Below are 16,959 nucleotides of genomic sequence, written 5' to 3'. Positions count from 1 at the left end.
CATACAAAACCAGACGCCGGGTGTGAGTTGGATGCGCACCCTATCTTTACTAGGCGTATTCTGCTCTGTGACACCCAGCACCTCCTTTCATGACAACCTATCATGTTTGAAGCCTTGGCTCAGGGCATGGATGGTGTAAGTGACCTCTCTTCTTGAGTATGATCTTCCAAGGGCTGCCACTGTCTATTTATGGCCATGACCTATTTGTTGGTCAAGGGAAGAAATGGAAACATGAACTATTTTTGTAGAGTGGTTCAGATCCATAGAATTCTTGTGAATCAGGGCATCAGCATAAGCTAAGTGGGGCTTTCAAGCTGGGAGTCTGTAAATGTTACCAGGAAGTTCTTCACAGCCAGGTTCCTGGCTCCTCCCTGTCATACCAAGATACTGACTTAGAAGATCTGAAAGAAGCTCCAGGAATGTGCACTTGTAGTGAGCTCTAGAAGACACTCTGATGCAAGGGACTTAAAGAGTTCCTTTGGAAAATGGCAGTTTTGAACCACCAGGTTTACATGAAAACCTGTATGCTTTGTGAAATCCCCTAGGAAAGTACTATATATATATAGTGGGGGGGGACTATGACTAGACTTTTCCAATGACTAGAGTCATGTGATGACCATTCATTCAGAACGCAGACATTTATTAAGCATCTGATGGCACACAACAGTAGCTCACACAGATGGGATACATACATAGAGGGTCTTACATGTACACTCAGTAGGGGGGTTCAAGCACTAAAGCGGGATAGAGAGTGGTGACAAGTGGCTGCAGTCCAAGTGCCTAGGTAAGCCTGGCTTTGAGACACAGGTGAGCAGGAACCTGTGCCAGACAAGAGAATGTGCCCTGCAGGTCCCCATTTCCTGGATACAAAGGCTGGGTCACAACCACTTACTGGGTGAGATGTGGTCTGCCAAGTCCTTCAGCTCAGGCAGGAGCAGTCAGGCAAACCAAAAGCTCTGAATTCCCTGGAGTGAAGGATGCAAGCCATGGCTGGTCTACTTGACGAGTACTGAATGCTGGCTCTTTAGAGGGGCATCTGAGGCCCCCTTTCTCAGGAGCAGTGACAGTAAAGAAGACATGAGGCCTATGTACCAGTCCCCTTCCAAGGGACTGATTAACATTGCGATCAACTGATTCTTAAGGTTCCATCCTCCATGTGATATGCCCATGAACCTGTTTCTCCACGGCAACACATTTACAGGGGATACTGCGATGCTCCTTATTTACAGATGAGGAAGCCCTGGCACTGAGAGGCTGGGTTATCTTGCCAGAGGTCGGTTGGCTATTAAATAGTTGAGTGGGATTTGAACCCCAAAAGTCCAGCCAAAGTGGCTTTCCTGTGCTGCTGAGAAGAGGGTGACCATGGAGACACACAGGAAAGGGTGCAATTAAGGAACCCATTGGGCCAGGCCTGCTTGGTTTGGACCATCTCATGGCTCCTGCAAGCTCCTGTCCTCAAGTCTCACTGCACATCTGTCTCTGGCCTCCTAATTAAATCATCACACCCCACTTCTTTCAGGTTAAAATGTTATCTGGAAAAAAGCTTGTTTTCTCTATCCTAATTATACTGACTCATGTCTCTATTTTTGGAAAGTGATATTAGCTCTCCTCTACCCCTATCCTTTGCTTATGCATTTAGTTGGAGCTTATCTCTCTTCAGTGTCTCAGGCAGGGGGCCAAGTAAGAGGTGATTTGTCCCCTTTGGTGACTAACAAAGAGGAGAAAACTTTCGCTCTTCACAAGGATGTGTCATCATTATTGTGGTCACTGTGGGATGCAAATTCACCCTGGTTCTCTATACCCACCCCCATCAGATGCATTCAGACAATAGCACTTGGGGGAAGAGTCTGTATTCTCTAGGCTACTAACTTCCTTAGCTCAGAATGGCTTCTCCATTTATAATCATCTTCCCAGTATCTCACGTAGTTGTTCTCCCCCCCACCCCCCGTAGAGCTTGGGGCTCTTCCCTAACTGGTTTTCATGTGTACTCACTGCTCTGGCTGCCACTCTGTTCCCCCTTCCTCCATCAGCAGCTTGGAAACAATATAATCACATCATCACTACTCTAGTGGCCCCCAGGGTCCTCAGGGGGTAGCCCCATATCTTACATGTAGACTTAGAGACCCTACCTAATCTCTACCTCCCCCTGGCCTCTGCTCTGTGTCCAGCTCCCATGCTCTTTTTCCCATAGGCCTCAGCTCAGGAAAGCCCCATCCTCGCAGACCCATCCTCCCGTCCTCAAGGCTAGGTTCTTTATTTATTATGTATACAATACAGTGTGCTGCCTCCATGTATGCCTACAGGCCAGAAGAGGGTACCAGATCTCATTGTAGATGGTTGTGAGCCACCATGTGGTTGCTGGGAATTGAACTCAGGACCTCTGGAAGAACAGTCAGCGTCCTTAACCTCTGAGCCATCTCTCCAGCCCCAAGGCTAGGTTCTTAAGCCCAGGTCAGCCATCATATTATACACAACCTCCACCCCTGTCTCAGTTATAAACAGGAGTTTGCCAACATTACCTCCACCCCACAGAGTGTCCGCCGCAGAGCCCAGGCTGTACCCCAACACCAAAGGAGATCCATGGATAGCAGCATTCCTTGACTATTCATGATATATAGGAATCCAGGGCTCTGGAGCCAAGAAGAGGCAGGACTGATCCTCAGGGTGCGTCTGTGCAGAAGAGTATCTTCAGCTGGGAAGAAATAATGAGGGGGAACCTCATGCCCTGTTAGTGCATGCCAGTCTCGGGCTTATGCTAAAAGTAAACCTGATCTCCTCAGATTTCCCATTTCTATTCTTTTAAAGCTGTCTTGAGTTTTTATTTGGGCATAAGTCGTGGTCTTGGCGACATGTACAGCTGAGTTAGACATTTGTGTGTGCTCCCAAAAGTCAATCCCACAGTATCAGGATATGCCCAAGTGTGATAGCTCTCCTTCCCAGCCTGACTCAAGATTTTGACCAATTACAGCAAAAGTAAAGACTGCTGTTTCTATGTTGCCTGTAGCCCACAAAACAAAAAAAATAATAATAATAAAATTAAAAGGGAAAGCTGACCAACCGTGTAACTGTGTATAAGAGTCCTACATAGTTACTTGCTTTCAGTCATGGTGAGGCCAGCAAGGAAACCCAGGCAGAGACAGGGAGGCCCAAGGAGATCTGAGAACATTTCATCCTTTTCAGGGCCTCATAAGGAAGGATGCTTCAACTCTCTGTATTTTACAGGTGGACAGTGGGAACTAGAGAGGCTGAGTGTTGGAGAGCCAGTTGAGATCCCATTCCCGGTGTACACCCTGGGAAGTTGCTCCATGAAGGATCACACAGTGGAGGGAGAGCATATGTATGGCCTTTTCTTCCCCATCGGGAGAGAGATATACAGGGAGCAAGAGTCATTTGACCTCTTGTACATTTCCGTCTGTGGGCAGCCTCATGGGACAGCAATCCAAAGGTATCCAAGCTCTCACTCCCGGGGAGGCTGCCCAGGATTTGCTTCCTCTGTCTTCCTTATCTGCCGCTCTTGGGAAGGTAGAGAGGGACCAGAACCACTTCACTGCCTCCTGCATCCAGAGCTCAGAGCCTGCACATCAGCCCTGTCATAGCCTCAGGGCATAGCATGAGCCAGGACTGCCCTCCATTAGTGCCTAAAACCATGGATAACTTTAGACAGGCTTGGTTTTCCCTATAACTGCATATCTACAGTAACATTTAATTGACAAATTAGGTACAGGAAGAGATTAACAAATAATAACAAAACTAGAACAATTATGACAATATCATTTATGAGTTTCTCATTTCTGGAATTCCCCATTTGACATTTTCAGACTGGAGTTAGCCTTAGGGAGCTGAGACTGCCATTACTGTGGGCAGCTCTTCCAAGGAGGGTTAAGAAGAAACACAGAGATGAGCTTCTTCCTAGGCTGGGGGACCCTCGCTGCTTCCAGACCTCGTGCACTGACCACAGGGGTCAAGGAAATGTGGAGCAGGAGTAGACACAGCTGGCATTCCAACATTAAGTCGGCCTGTGTCTCAGTTTGAAATCCTCTGACAGCACTGAGCCAAGAAGGCTGAGACTCTCTGCTCTGAGCTCCTGCCCTGAGCGGCAACCCAGAGCCGCTGTCTTATCAACTGCTCAGCACCTGTTTGCGTTTGTTGCCTAATGAAAGAAACTTGGGCTAGAGAGACAAGAAGCTCCTTGTTTCCAGTGACCTAACAGGGTCACAGTAGACCTCCTCCAATTTAGAATACATGCGTATGAAAAATGTAGAGCTCAATAAAAGTCAATTTAAAAAATAATAATAATTATGGGTTTCACCCCAGAAGAAAACACTTGAAGCTGCAGAAGTCTGATGTTGTTGATGATGGGCCAGTGGTATGAGCAACAGAGACCCTGACAAAACATCAATAGTGCTGGAGAAGTTAATTTAATTCCCTCTAGAATAATGCAATTGCCACTGTAGACTACAGTCAATTCTTAGACTGGGCTCTAGGGTTTAATGCTATTTAAACAAAACAGAACAAAACCCTCGGGTCATAATACAATTGCTATAGCTTCTTTGGCATACTATTTCATCCACAATAAGGCATTAGCAGCTGTGTATGGACCACTTTTGAGGAAGAAACAACTTTAAACTCGCATAAACAAACGTGCTAACGGATGTTTGAGTTTTCCTCTTGGAAGACTGCTGAGAAAGGGTGCCTGTGACAGCTGACTTCTGACGAGTCTGTAGTGGTGAAAGCACCCAGATCGCTGGATCTGAGGATGTCTACCAGACGTGTTTCCAAGCTCATTAATAAACACAGCCCTGCGCTGTGCAGCCAAGTGTCTATCACCAAAGGCCTCCACACGCAGCTACAGCCTCGAGAACTTTTCACAGAAGGGACCATTTTCTAAGCATCGTTGCTGTGGTAGAGTGAGATGCATTTCCTCATGCCTGTGGTGGTTATCTTATGTGCACGGCTGCACTGCCAGCTCTCTAGAAGAATGCCACACACAGTGGCAGACACTGCATAACAACAAAACAACTGGTGGCTGTGTCTTCACTAAACTATACTTTTTTAAAGTGTTTTTTCTGAAGCAGTATACTGTATAAGGCTGGCATTAGCCTCGTCCATCTCCTGTTTATCACGTGTCCGACTCTACCCAAAACCACCAAATTTCATCTAGAGTTCTATGAGCCCTATGCGATATTTAAACAGTGACAGAGTTTAAAAGATGACACAATTCTCAGATCGTATCCCCTAACACACTCATTAAGGGATTCATGAGTGTATTTTCCTTTAACCATGGAGAAGGGGCCTCAGTAAGTCAAATTAGCCTGTTTTGGCTGAGACAAAATAGGTCAGGAGATTTCTGAAGCTGAGAGGGTCTGTAGATAGGCAGCCAGAATACCAGCCGTGTTGGCCTGTGCCAAGGTCTCATCCCATACCTAAACATGAGAAGGTGGGGTGACAATGAGTCTAAGTTTTTTCTTTAGAGCTAGGTATGATTGCTTAAGCTCATAATCCCAAGAATTTATGAATCCTGAAGCTGGAGGACCACTTGACCTATGAGTTTGTGACCAGTCTGAGCAACTCTGAGTAACACAGTAGTACCCCATCCTTAACAACAAACAAAACTGATTAAATAAAAAAATGTCTAAATGTCCCACCCCTGCATGCATGCCTCTTTTGCCCCACCATATAAACCTGGCTGACCTGGAAGTCTCTGTGTAGACTAGGCTGACCTCAGACTCATAGGATATGGTACATGCCACCATAGAGCTCACTGGACTACTAGCTCCCTATTTAAAATCAGTTTAGTTTTCCTTCAGACTCTTGTGAAAAATAAAACAGAAGAGATGGGTGTGGCAGACCTAGAGGTGTGCATCCTTCAGGGGAGCAGGAAGTAACAGCTGTCATTGCTCCGCATCTAGGGACTATTTCAGAGCCTCTAGGATGCCAAAACTTACAGGAGCTCAACTTCCTTGAATGTAATGGTGTCGTGTTTGCATAGAGCCCACATGCAACCTCCTGTATACTCTAGATGATCTCTGAGCTGTGATAACCAGTGCTGTGGGAACAGTTGTTATACTGAATTGTTTCAGGACTAGTAACAAGAAAAGAAGAGTACGTGTTCATTCTAGACACAATTTTTCAAATAATATTGATGATCATTGTAAACCCAAGGCTTCAGAAACCAGACACACAGAGAGGGTAATCTATGCCTCCAGGCCTTGAAGGCTTTCTCTGTCCCTATTTCCACAGACAGTTTTAAAATGGAAGTGTCTTTGTTTTGGAACAATTTCACATATATAGGTAAGTTGAGACAGTGTAGAACTCGTCTCTACTCCAGACTCAGTTTCCTTTGTTGCTTAGGTCTGATGTTTCCATAGCACATTTGTCAGAACTAGGAAACTGGACATAAGTCTATATGGTTGTTAGTCAAGTGCCAGTCTCTCCTCGGTGCTGGCTTCCCATCACTGGCCCTGCGTGCTCCAGGGTCCTGTCCCAGGTGCAGTTTGCCATCACCTGGCCACTGTCTTCTTTGGTCTTTCGGATTCCTCAATCTTTCCTTGTTTTCATGACTTTGACAGTTTGTATGCCACTGGCTCCTTGTGGACCTGGGAAGCGTCCCTGCTGTTTTCTAAGCAGGGGATGACTCCCCAGGACATTCCTGCTAGAAAGCAGAAGGGCCCAGAAGGCTCTCAAGTAATAACCACTCAGCTCCTACCCCGTGAAGCATTTCCTATCTTCTGCCCTTCCCCTATTAGATTGACAGACAAGCCCCAGGACTTGAGCAAATTTCTGGCTAGGTTGGGGGGACACTGGGGCACTGTTAGACAGTCAGAGCTAGGATAAGCCTCAGGAGAGCCTCTGTGCCATAGCTCCAAACTCTGTCGCATCTCTAAGCCTAACCTCTCTCAGCAGGGCCACTTGCTGAGTGCTCCTCACTCCCCAGCCTCTGGGAAGGTCTGAGACTGGGGCCTCCTACAGCCCTAGCCCTCACTGGGCCCTCCCTGAGCCGGGAGGTGAGTTCCCAGAGAGCAGGGCTCCACACGTGGGCAGACTGGGCAGGAGAGGCCCCAAGTGGGCGGATGCCTCCCTCCTGGGTCTTGGAACAGATTCACAGTCAGCACAGAGCGAGTTCAGCACAGGTTAAGGTGAGGTTGTGTATGGCTTCAGTCTTAAGACATTCTCTCCCCCCAAAGAGTAAGGTGCATATGGGCTTGTAGCTTTGCAGGCCTCTGAGCTGTAGGTGGCATAGGTGGTTACAGTTTCTGGCAGAAAGAAATTACCAGCCGTATGTGCAGGACCTAACTTAAGCCTCAGTAGCCTAGACTCCCATCATGGGGTGATGTGTTCAGGCGAGATGAGTGGGCCATGTGTGTCTGTGTGTGCTGCCCCGGTTCTGTCAGCATAACTTGGGTGGAAATGTTCACTGACAGCGTGCCCTTTTAGTTGTGATGGGAAACCTGTCTATGAATCTCCCGAACTCATGTCTAGCCAGAAAGCCTAGACCCTCTTCCCTGGCTTAAAGGCAAAAGACCTCCTTTTCAAATGGTCCTGGATGGGTAAACCAAAGCTGTGTTGTAGCCGTGTCTGAAACCTTCTGTCCTGCTCAAGCTCCTGGGTCTGTCTCTTGCAGAGCTAGAGAAAGAACTTTCACGGAGGCCCAAGAAAGTGTGCATCGTGAAGGTGGTGGGGACGCGGAACCTGTGGAAAAATATCGTGGTTCTCTGTGTGAACTCGTAAGTCGTGGGAAACATGTGTACTAAGATACAGAGGGACCCTCCTCCCACTCCTACATGAACTCTGAATCCCAGCCTGCCCCACGCCCACCTGTCTCAACCTGTCTCTATGAAAGAGGCCCCAGAAATAGGCCCAGGCTGCCCATCTGTAGGTTTGAAGAAAGATACCTATCACTTCACCAAGAAGCCCTAGGCAACCAGCACTGAGCATCGCCCTCAGCCCAGCCACCTGCTTCATACCAGCACCCTGCATGGAGTTAGAGCTCCTAGGACTTTGAACATAAAGATGGGAGGAGGCCTGGCGAGGTCCTGCACACACCGATGTCCTCAGAACAATGCCCTTCCTCTCTACATTTCATGAGAGTCACTCTGATAGCAAAGGTCTATTCACAGTCAGGTCTTATAGCGCTGTCCAGCCAGGCCACACAGAGGTCAGACCCGGATCACCAACCAATAATCTGTCTGTTGGTCTGCCAAGTGGCTGTGACCACGTTCTTGTGCTGGCCTGAGAGTAATTAGTGGGCACACAGAAGGCACTTCATCCTACCCCTGGGTAAACAAAGGACCTCACGGATGTTTCTTTGATGTCTCTTCGAATTTAACTCCCTCATGGGTTCCTAAGTGGTGAGAGCATGGTTTCCCATCACATGTAAAGTACTCTGTCTCTTGGGCATCCCCGGGAGTCTGGGCAGCCCCTCATCACAGTTACCACCCACCCTCTCAGTGTGTGTGTCTCCCGCAGGCTAACAGGGTACGGGATTCACCACTGCTTTGCAAGAAGCATGATGGGCCATGAGGTGAAGGTGCCCCTCCTGGAGAACTTCTACGCTGACTACTACACCATGGCCAGCATCGCGCTGGCCTCCTGCCTGGCCATGTGTGTGGTCGTCAGGTTCCTCGGGCGCAGGGGAGGCCTGCTACTCTTTATGATCCTCACCGCCCTGGCCTCACTTCTGCAGCTTGGCCTCCTCAACTGTGAGTGGGCTGGAAAAGGGAGACAAGGGCGGGATGCTGGGGACAGGGAGCTGACAAAGGCAGGAGAGCTTAGGAGGCAGGGCAGCTTTCTGTTTCTATGACAAAAACACCTAAGATAATGAACTTAGAAAGGAGAGGTTTGTTTGGCTCATAGATTTGGAGTTTTCAAGTAGTCCATGGTTTGTTGACCCATCTGGGCCTGTGGTAAGACAACACTTCATGGCAGGAGCATATGTGAAGGAAATCTACTCACTTCCTGACATAGAAACAGCAAAAGAAAGGGATCTGTGGTCCTAATGTCTTCTTTAAGAGCGTACCCCCAAGTGCATGAGTTTCTTTCATGAGACTCTCATTCATAAAGGTCTGCTCCCGGTACTGCCCTGGGTGGAAACTAAGTCTTTAGCCTTTGGGAGACTTTAAAGATCCAGACTATAGTGGAGGGGTGGGATGGGACTTAAGGAAAGTTTTTCATGACCTGAACAATCATAAAATCAACAGCCGCAAGAACTTGCTTCAATAAGGATGAAGTTCAAGTAGAACATCTTGGCCCCTTCCTCTGAGGACTGTTGAGTCGTCCCTTCTCCTCCAACCCCTAGGCCTGTGGCCCCCAAATCAGAGTCCTTCTGCTCATCTGTAACGCCCCAGCATGCCAAGCCTCCATGTCCCAGTAATCAGGACTTCACCATGGGCAGACTGCTCGTGAACTTCTCACATAAGAAGGATGGAAACATGTTTCCCTCTGTAACAGGAGGAGAAAAACTCTGGACATTCTTGAGTGGGACACAGCTTTTCTACCAATGTTCCCAAGGTTATCATTATCGAAGTACTCTTCTGTAATGTTTACAAGTCACCTTAACACAAATCTAGGGAGTCCGTTTAATCCTCCGACAAGCCCTGTATAGGCCTCATAAACAGCCACCCACCTGTGTGCAAGAAAATCCCCCTGTCTCCTCTCTACCCGCCCGGAGCACAGTGTGGAGCACTGGTGTCTTCTCATCCCAGACTCTTCCCCTGGAACAGGCTCAGGACACTGCTGGGAAATGTGTCCCATTGAACACCCATCTTTGGAGGAAAGCTAATCCCAGCTGCCGAGTGAGACTTACCCACTGTCCCTTTACAACTGATCACAATAGCCTTACTGGAATCCAGGTTATAGAAGAGTCAGCTTCAAATACAGGAGGTTTCCCTAACTTAGGCATGTTTTTATGTGTTCTGTACCTTACTGGGCAGTAACCAAAATGAACAAGAGGTGACCATTCTCCCCGTCTCCCTGGGTGGACACTACCTAGCTGCCCTTCTAGAAAGTTTCTATCCAACTTACCCACTTAGGGCAGATGTGGCAGGATAGCCTATGGAGTATCCCATGTGCCCTCCTTGGCAGTGAACAAGAATTCCACAAAGACTCTGGGCAAAGAACAAGTAGCTGTGAGGAATAGAGTTTGGGGAAGCAGAGATGCAGCCTGACAGGCCTGCTCCCAGTGCCCAGTGCCCCTTGGCACAAACCAAGAGTACCATTTGAATAACTTTCTCTGCAGAGATGCTCCTTTAGATCTGCTCAGGTCCTCTCTCTCTCAGACTGCATTGTCTCCCAGACTCTACTGGCCACAGCCCTCTCTTCGCACAAAAAGGTCTTTGTTTAGTCCAGTGTGAACTCCACTGCCCAGGCAGCCAGCACCAACTCAGACTTAAAAGGAAGTTCCCTTAGAAACAAGTCACGTGGGAAGACTCGGCAGCTGTCCCATACCTAACAAGCCTTCTCCATCTCTCCCCACTCTCTTTACCCTGTGCATGTGGGCGCACCCATTCCATGGTTCCAGTGATCGGCAAATACAGCCAGCATCCAGACTCAGGTGAGTCCTAAACACTTGTGCCGCCTTGTCTTTTATTATGTCCACACAACAGTGGCCACAAACACTCACCAACTGGTTTTCGTTTCCTCTCTTTCTTCCTACTCTTTGCCCTTCAAGAATTGCAGCTGAAGTTGGCCGTAGGTTGGACACTATAAGCATACATTTGTATTCTCTGTCCCCATCTTGCACTAGAGAAAGCAACTCGTGTTTCCCTGGTTTTGTGCAGCTTGGCATGCATGCCCTTGCAGTCCCCTGATCCAGCACCAGTGCTGTTTTCCTTGGCCAGCAGCTAGCCAGGATGAGAAGGCAGGAGGGTTGGGGCTTGGTTGTCTATGCTGTAGGGAGAATGGTTATTTCCTTATGACTCATGAATGCTCGCTGCTTTCCAACTGGGGCACAGCAGAGGTGCTGCCCATTCCCCATGCTGCAATCACACCTGCCTGGCCCAACCAAGCCTATGCCACCAGTGCCCATGGGAGCACTTGCCCTCCGTGCAACACTGAGGGAAACGGAGCTGAGCTTAGAAGCACAGCCCCCATGCATGCCAAAACACTGTGTGTAGTGCTGCCTCGTGCCAGCCAGGACCCAGTGCCACCTCCAGGTACCGAGATTGCTGAACGCTTTCTCTCTCTCCAGGACCATGAATTAGTCCATTTGGGTCATGTGTGGCTTTGTACCCTTAAGTCAACATTGTCTCTGGATTGGGTGGGTCAACCCTGAGGGTTGCAGTCTGGAGTCTGGGGCAAATAGAATGTCACTGTGGCAGCAGGGGCCTTCCTGCCTGCCTTCTGCCTGGCACAGCTTCTAGATGAGGAATTCTGCAGGCCACTGTGAGCTCAGCATGCTTGGGCCCCAAGGTACCTACAGAAGACAGGAGAATGTTTAAAGGGCTCTAGGTTCCTGAGCCTAGAGGACTGCCCACCCAGAGGCCACTGCATGCCCGGCTGTACCACAAACTGGGCACTGGGGAAGAGGGAGCTCCTGGGATATCCCAGGCTTCCCTTCCTCGCTCCAGTTCACCCCTTGCCTGGCTTCTGTTCTCTTCCCTTCTCTCCTCCCTCACGGTCCTCTTCTTTGGATTCTCATTCAGGGATGAGTGACAGCGTCAAAGATAAATTCTCCATCGCATTTTCTATCGTGGGCATGTTCGCATCCCATGCAGTGGGGAGCCTCAGTGTGTTCTTCTGTGCAGAGATCACCCCCACAGTGATAAGGTGAGTGACTTTCTTCTCAGGACTCAAGGTTGGTCCTTGTCTGTGTGTCAGGAACTGTCATCAGTTCTGCCCCACCGCGGCTTCCAGACCAGGGTGTGGTGGCAGGCAGGGCATGTTGGCTGCCTGACTCACCGTCTCATGATCAGCTTCACCCTGGCTCTCAGGGTCAAGTGGGAACTTAACCCTAGATCCCATCAAGACGTTTACCAGGGGCATGGAGACAAGGAACTGTTTAATGTACAGGACACAGGACAAGAAACAGAAAGGAGAGGGATAAGTAAATCACTCTTGCTGATCTCGATAAAACTCAGCACTGTCCACTGGGGAGTCAGGACCAAGCTATTTCAGCCCGAAAGGAAGACAGGCATACATTTCACCTGTAATCCTAGACTCCCGGGAGGCTGAAGCAGGAGGGTAGAGGCCAGCATGGTCTACACAACAAGACCCCATCTCAGCAAAAAGTCGAGGGCTGGGGATGTAGTTGATTTGTTTGCCTAGCATGAGCAAAGCCCTGGGTTCAATCCCTAGCACCCCATAAATGGATGTGGTGGTGCTTGCCTGTAATCCCAGCATTGGGTTGGGGGGGGCAAAGGATCAGAGAAGTCCAAGGTCAGCCTAGGCCATATGTACAAACAAATTAGAAAGCAGTTAGATAGGACTTTTTATTTTTCTTCCTGGCCTGAGAACCTGATCACTAATCCAAAATTATATCACTGACTTAGTTAAGAAAAAAGAAATTAAGAGCTGAGTACTTGGCAGGCAATAGGCTAGGTAAGTAAGGCGGCAGAGTCCTAGACTGGGAGAAGTGTGTCTTTCCCTAATACTTTCCTAAGCAGTCCTAAGTGTTTGTCTCTAAAATGAAGTTTCTATTCCTGTGTGGTGGTGCATGAAGTACATACAACATTTGATCGCACTGGGATTGTAGTATAGTGAAAATTAGGACTTTGAGAGAGCATCTCTTAGCCGCATTCCCTCTACCAGACACCCTCTTCCTAACACAGGCTGAACATTACTGAACCTCAAAACCTGACATCTAAAACCAACGTGGTTCGTTTCTGTTGACATGGCAGCAGGGAAAAAATGTTAATGGGACAAACAAAATTTGTCATAAAAATTCTGTGTCATGGACAAAATTGAAATATTGTATAAAAAGATCTTCAGGCTCCACAAGGCATATATGAGACTTAAGCAAGTCTGTGTTTAGACTGGGATCCCCTCTCCACAATACCTCATGATGTGTATGCAAATACTCCAAAGTCAAAGGTACAAAATCCAAAAGCACTTTGAGTAAGAGACCCCCGCCTCCACTCGCCGTTTGTTCCTCCTATCATACGGCGCTCCTCACTGGAACAGCTTTAGCATTCCTAATGCACACGCTTTTTTGAATTTGTGAGTGGGCAGTTAGTCAGCTGTGAACTGAAACCCAGAAGTCAGCACGATGACTCCCTTCAGAAGAACGAGCAGGCGTTCCAGTTCAGATGGGACTCAGGGAGACGAATTATTTTAGGCCCTCTGGTGCTGGGAGGGCTCGGGGAGCAGGTAGACAGGACTGTGGACTTCCCTCCTTGCTGACAGCAGAATTTTCTCATGACCTCATTTTGACTCATTCTCTTGAATTTTCACAATCCAAGCCAAGACTGCTGGCCATTGGTTCCTGTAATAAAATACCTAGTCATTGTATATTTAAGAAAAAGCAATTAGGTGTCTAGTAAGCCTTATAGTTCCCTGCCTCCTGCATGAGCCAATGCCAGATGGACCAGAAGCTTGTTTTGCTCTTGTAGTTGTGAAACACTGAAGACACATAGCATCTTACCCTTTCTCCACCTAGTTAAATTCCCTCCTTTCTAAAATAATCCAGGAAGATAATCTCCCAGCTAGAGTACAAGTCTCCACTGGTCCTGGTTTCTGGTAGCCACTGGCAGTCATTGCATGACTCTCTGTGTTTCTCTGGGGAGGGCACACCCCCTTATCTCTGGCCTCATTGGCAGTGTGCTCAGCAAGCTAAAGTGAAAGAAATGTACCCTTTTCCTCTTTGATGGAAATCTGGAAAAAATGATTTGGGGACAGAAGTTGAACAAATACATTCTGGAGTTCAGCTTGCCAAGATGACAAGCCAGAAAAACATTTGGCCCTGGGTGATGTTTGGTACCTGCAGAGAGCGAAAGAAAAGCGAGGCCAGTTCCTAGCCCGGCTGGAAGAGTCTCTGTGGGAACTCTTCCCAGCTGTGGTTTGTGCAGCTTTTTCATGCAAATACACTCATGAAAAATTCCTATAAGAGCCACAGGGGAAAGATGCAAATTCCAGACCACCCCCTCCACACAGAAAAACCCGAGACAACTGAGGGTGGGCTCCATGGGCTCTTTCTTTCTTATGACAGTCTTGCCTTTTTCTGTAATGCTGTGTTGAACAGAAACCTTCTGAAGTAAGAACAGCAGTTTCTTAGATGGGGCTACTCCTGCTGTGATGAAGCACTAGGACCCAAAGCAAGTGGGGGAGGAAAGAATTTATCTTGCTTATAATTCCATATCGCTGTGCATCAGGAGAGGGAGTCAGGACAAGAGCTCAAACAGGGCAGGAACCTGGAAGTGGTCCCTGACGCGGAGGCATGGAGGACTGCTGCTTATTGGCTTGCTCCCCATAGCTTGCTCATCCTGCTTTGTTATATAATCCAGGACCACCAGTCCAGGAATGGGTACCACCCACAATGGGCCCTCCTCCGTCAGTCACAAATAGAGAAAATGTCCTACAGGCTTGCCTATAGCCCGATCTTATGAGGGTATTTACCCAATTGGGATTCCCTTCTCTCAGATTATATCAAATTGGCATAAAATTAGCCAGCACAAATGCAAAAATTAAGATGCCAAGAACAAGAGACTGGACATGTCCAAGGACATGTTTTCTGTACAGATTCATGATACTCTATTGCCCTGTAGATGGTAGAGAGTAGAGTAAACCTTGAACCTTGTCTCACCGAATCTTGTTTGGACTGAAGAGGGAGCCACTCCACTTAACCTCAGTCCACTGTGGTTACCACTAGCCAGGCAGCGGCTTCTGAGATTGTTTTCCTAGGCTCTGGGCATTAGGTGAGTTGAAGATGGGCTAGGACAGACAGGTTTCCATCCTTCCTCCCCAGTCTCTCTCCCTGTCTTGGGCCGAAGTAGCTCGGGAACACTAGACTGATCTAGAAATAGCCGGTGACTTTTATTGTGGTGGGTCACCTTCTCTTCCCACTGTTCCCTGGAAGCTGAAGATAGGAGCTCCTGTAATCTACAGTGGCTTCCTTTCCCCACAACAATGGGACAAGGGAAGAGAACAGGTGGGTGCTGGTGATCCTGCCAAGCTGGAAGCTGGCTTCACAGTCTGCATAATTTCCATGGAGTCCTAGTCATGGACTTTCTGTCCTTGACCCATGCACTATCCCTGCTTTTCTCTCCACTAACTACTGCTTGCCTGCTGCTCACGCGGTCCTGTCCCTTTACTCTGGTCCAGATCATTTGCATCAGACTGGCCTTGAGAACTTTCCCTCTGAGCAAGGTCCCCATGTCTATCTTCTGCCCTGATGTTGCCTCAAGACAAGGCAAGATTTGCCATCCATCCCTATGACAAAGGTAGGGCCAACCACAACGGACAGCATTTGTTTAAAGAAATGATGCACCTGCCTGTAGCTCAATGGTACAGTATGTGCTAAGCATGTACACAGTCCTGGATTCCGTCCCTAACACCCATACCCAATAAACTATGATTTACTGGGCATGTACAGTCCTTGCCATTACCTCCTAAACACCTATTTACATTGTATTTGCATTGTGTTCAGTATTATGAATAATGGTAAATGAATGCAGAAAGTGTGTAGGTTCCACATAACTACTATAGCATTTTCTATAAGGGACTCAAGCATCCAAAGACCTGGGGGTCTTAGAAACAACCCCCCACAGATATCCACTGAGAATTGCGTATGTAACTTAGCGAATGGCAGTTCATATTACTGTTCATACCTGGATAGTTCTGGCAGTTCTTCATTCCTGAGGAAACAATTACAATATTTGTGCATCCTTAACTTCACAGAAATGCAGTCAAGAAAATCTAAAATAAAATGTAAAAGAGGAAATAAAACATGGGGGAGGTGTGTTCATGTTTATATGAAAGTTGGTGGTTCACATTTATTTCTGATTCACACTTTGCTCCTTCTGGTAAGTCTGCCTGGAGGCCGTGGTTGTTTAGAGGGCATTACCCAAAGGAATGCTGTTCGGTGGGCAGTAAAAACTGTTAATGTGTCTAAGAAACAAGGGTCTCTTTTGTCTCTGTAGACGCCTCACTGGTGTGTAAACATGGGCCTAGGCTGCCCTCTAGTGAACACCCAGAGCAACAGCACGTGCCTATGACTCCGCCTTTTGGAGGGAAATGAGATCCTCTAGGGATCCTCTAGGACTTAAAGACAAACAAAAATGGCGTACCGTTTTCCTACAAAATTATCTGTAATATTATTAAATTCAAGGAATCACTTATGGCAAAACAGTAAAGTATTTTCATAGAAAAAATGAAGACATACAACTGTCTCAAACATTGTTTAACAACAGGATATGTGGAGAGAAATAAGTCACTATCTGATGCTGTCACCATGCATACATCGTCGAGTAACTTATGCACACCTAGATGCTCAGTGTTGTTTACTATGAACCTGGAGGTTCTGGTGGTATAGTACATAAGCTCTCGCTGTGTAGCCCAGGCTGGCCTTGAACTCACTGTCCTCACGCCTCAGCCTCCAGAGTGCTGAGATTACAGAGCATGCTACCACATGGTGCACACCTTATTCTAAGTAGAAATGCTTTATAATGGCATGTAACACATCCCACAACAGAATCATTTAGCCTCCTAGAGCATTAGGTATTGCATATCGTTCTATGAGCTGTCCTTAAAATGACTGGCAGGGCAGTAGGCCTGCCTACACCAGCAATGCTACAGTAATATAGGAGTGGACCATACCATGCTAGCTGCTGTAGCAGCAGCTAGGATATCCACGGGGATATGAATGTTCCCTTTCCCTATAATCCTACGAGACCACTACCCTGTCTGCAGTTTCCCCCTGGCTGGAATGTTATGAATTACAGTGGATTCTGTATTACCCATGTACAGGAACATACTGAATATCATATACATGCATCTACATTTAAATTAGCTGTAAATCTCATATATTTC

General features: G+C 47.6%; 1 protein-coding gene and 1 pseudogene across 1 annotated transcript in view; both read left to right on the top strand.

Moving 5' to 3' along the window:
- Slc22a23 (solute carrier family 22 member 23) overlaps positions 1 to 16,959 on the top strand; it is a 161,978-nt gene that overhangs the window by 136,325 nt on the left and 8,694 nt on the right. Inside the window, exons 6-9 of the mRNA XM_087896524.1 lie at positions 7,622 to 7,724; positions 8,467 to 8,699; positions 10,517 to 10,549; positions 11,640 to 11,763. Of these exons, the coding sequence (XP_087752650.1) occupies positions 7,622 to 7,724; positions 8,467 to 8,699; positions 10,517 to 10,549; positions 11,640 to 11,763 (493 nt within the window). The remainder of the gene's footprint in view (positions 1 to 7,621; positions 7,725 to 8,466; positions 8,700 to 10,516; positions 10,550 to 11,639; positions 11,764 to 16,959) is intronic.
- On the top strand, positions 6,882 to 7,163 carry LOC146892027 (Nuclear RNase P; annotated as a pseudogene).

The sequence above is a fragment of the Myodes glareolus genome, chromosome 14 (genome assembly GCF_982192425.1).
Source record: "Myodes glareolus chromosome 14, mMyoGla1.1, whole genome shotgun sequence".
NCBI classification, from domain to species: domain Eukaryota; kingdom Metazoa; phylum Chordata; class Mammalia; order Rodentia; family Cricetidae; genus Myodes; species Myodes glareolus.
The sequence above is the reverse complement of the archived record's forward strand: the minus strand, read 5'-3'. Positions and strand labels throughout refer to the sequence as shown.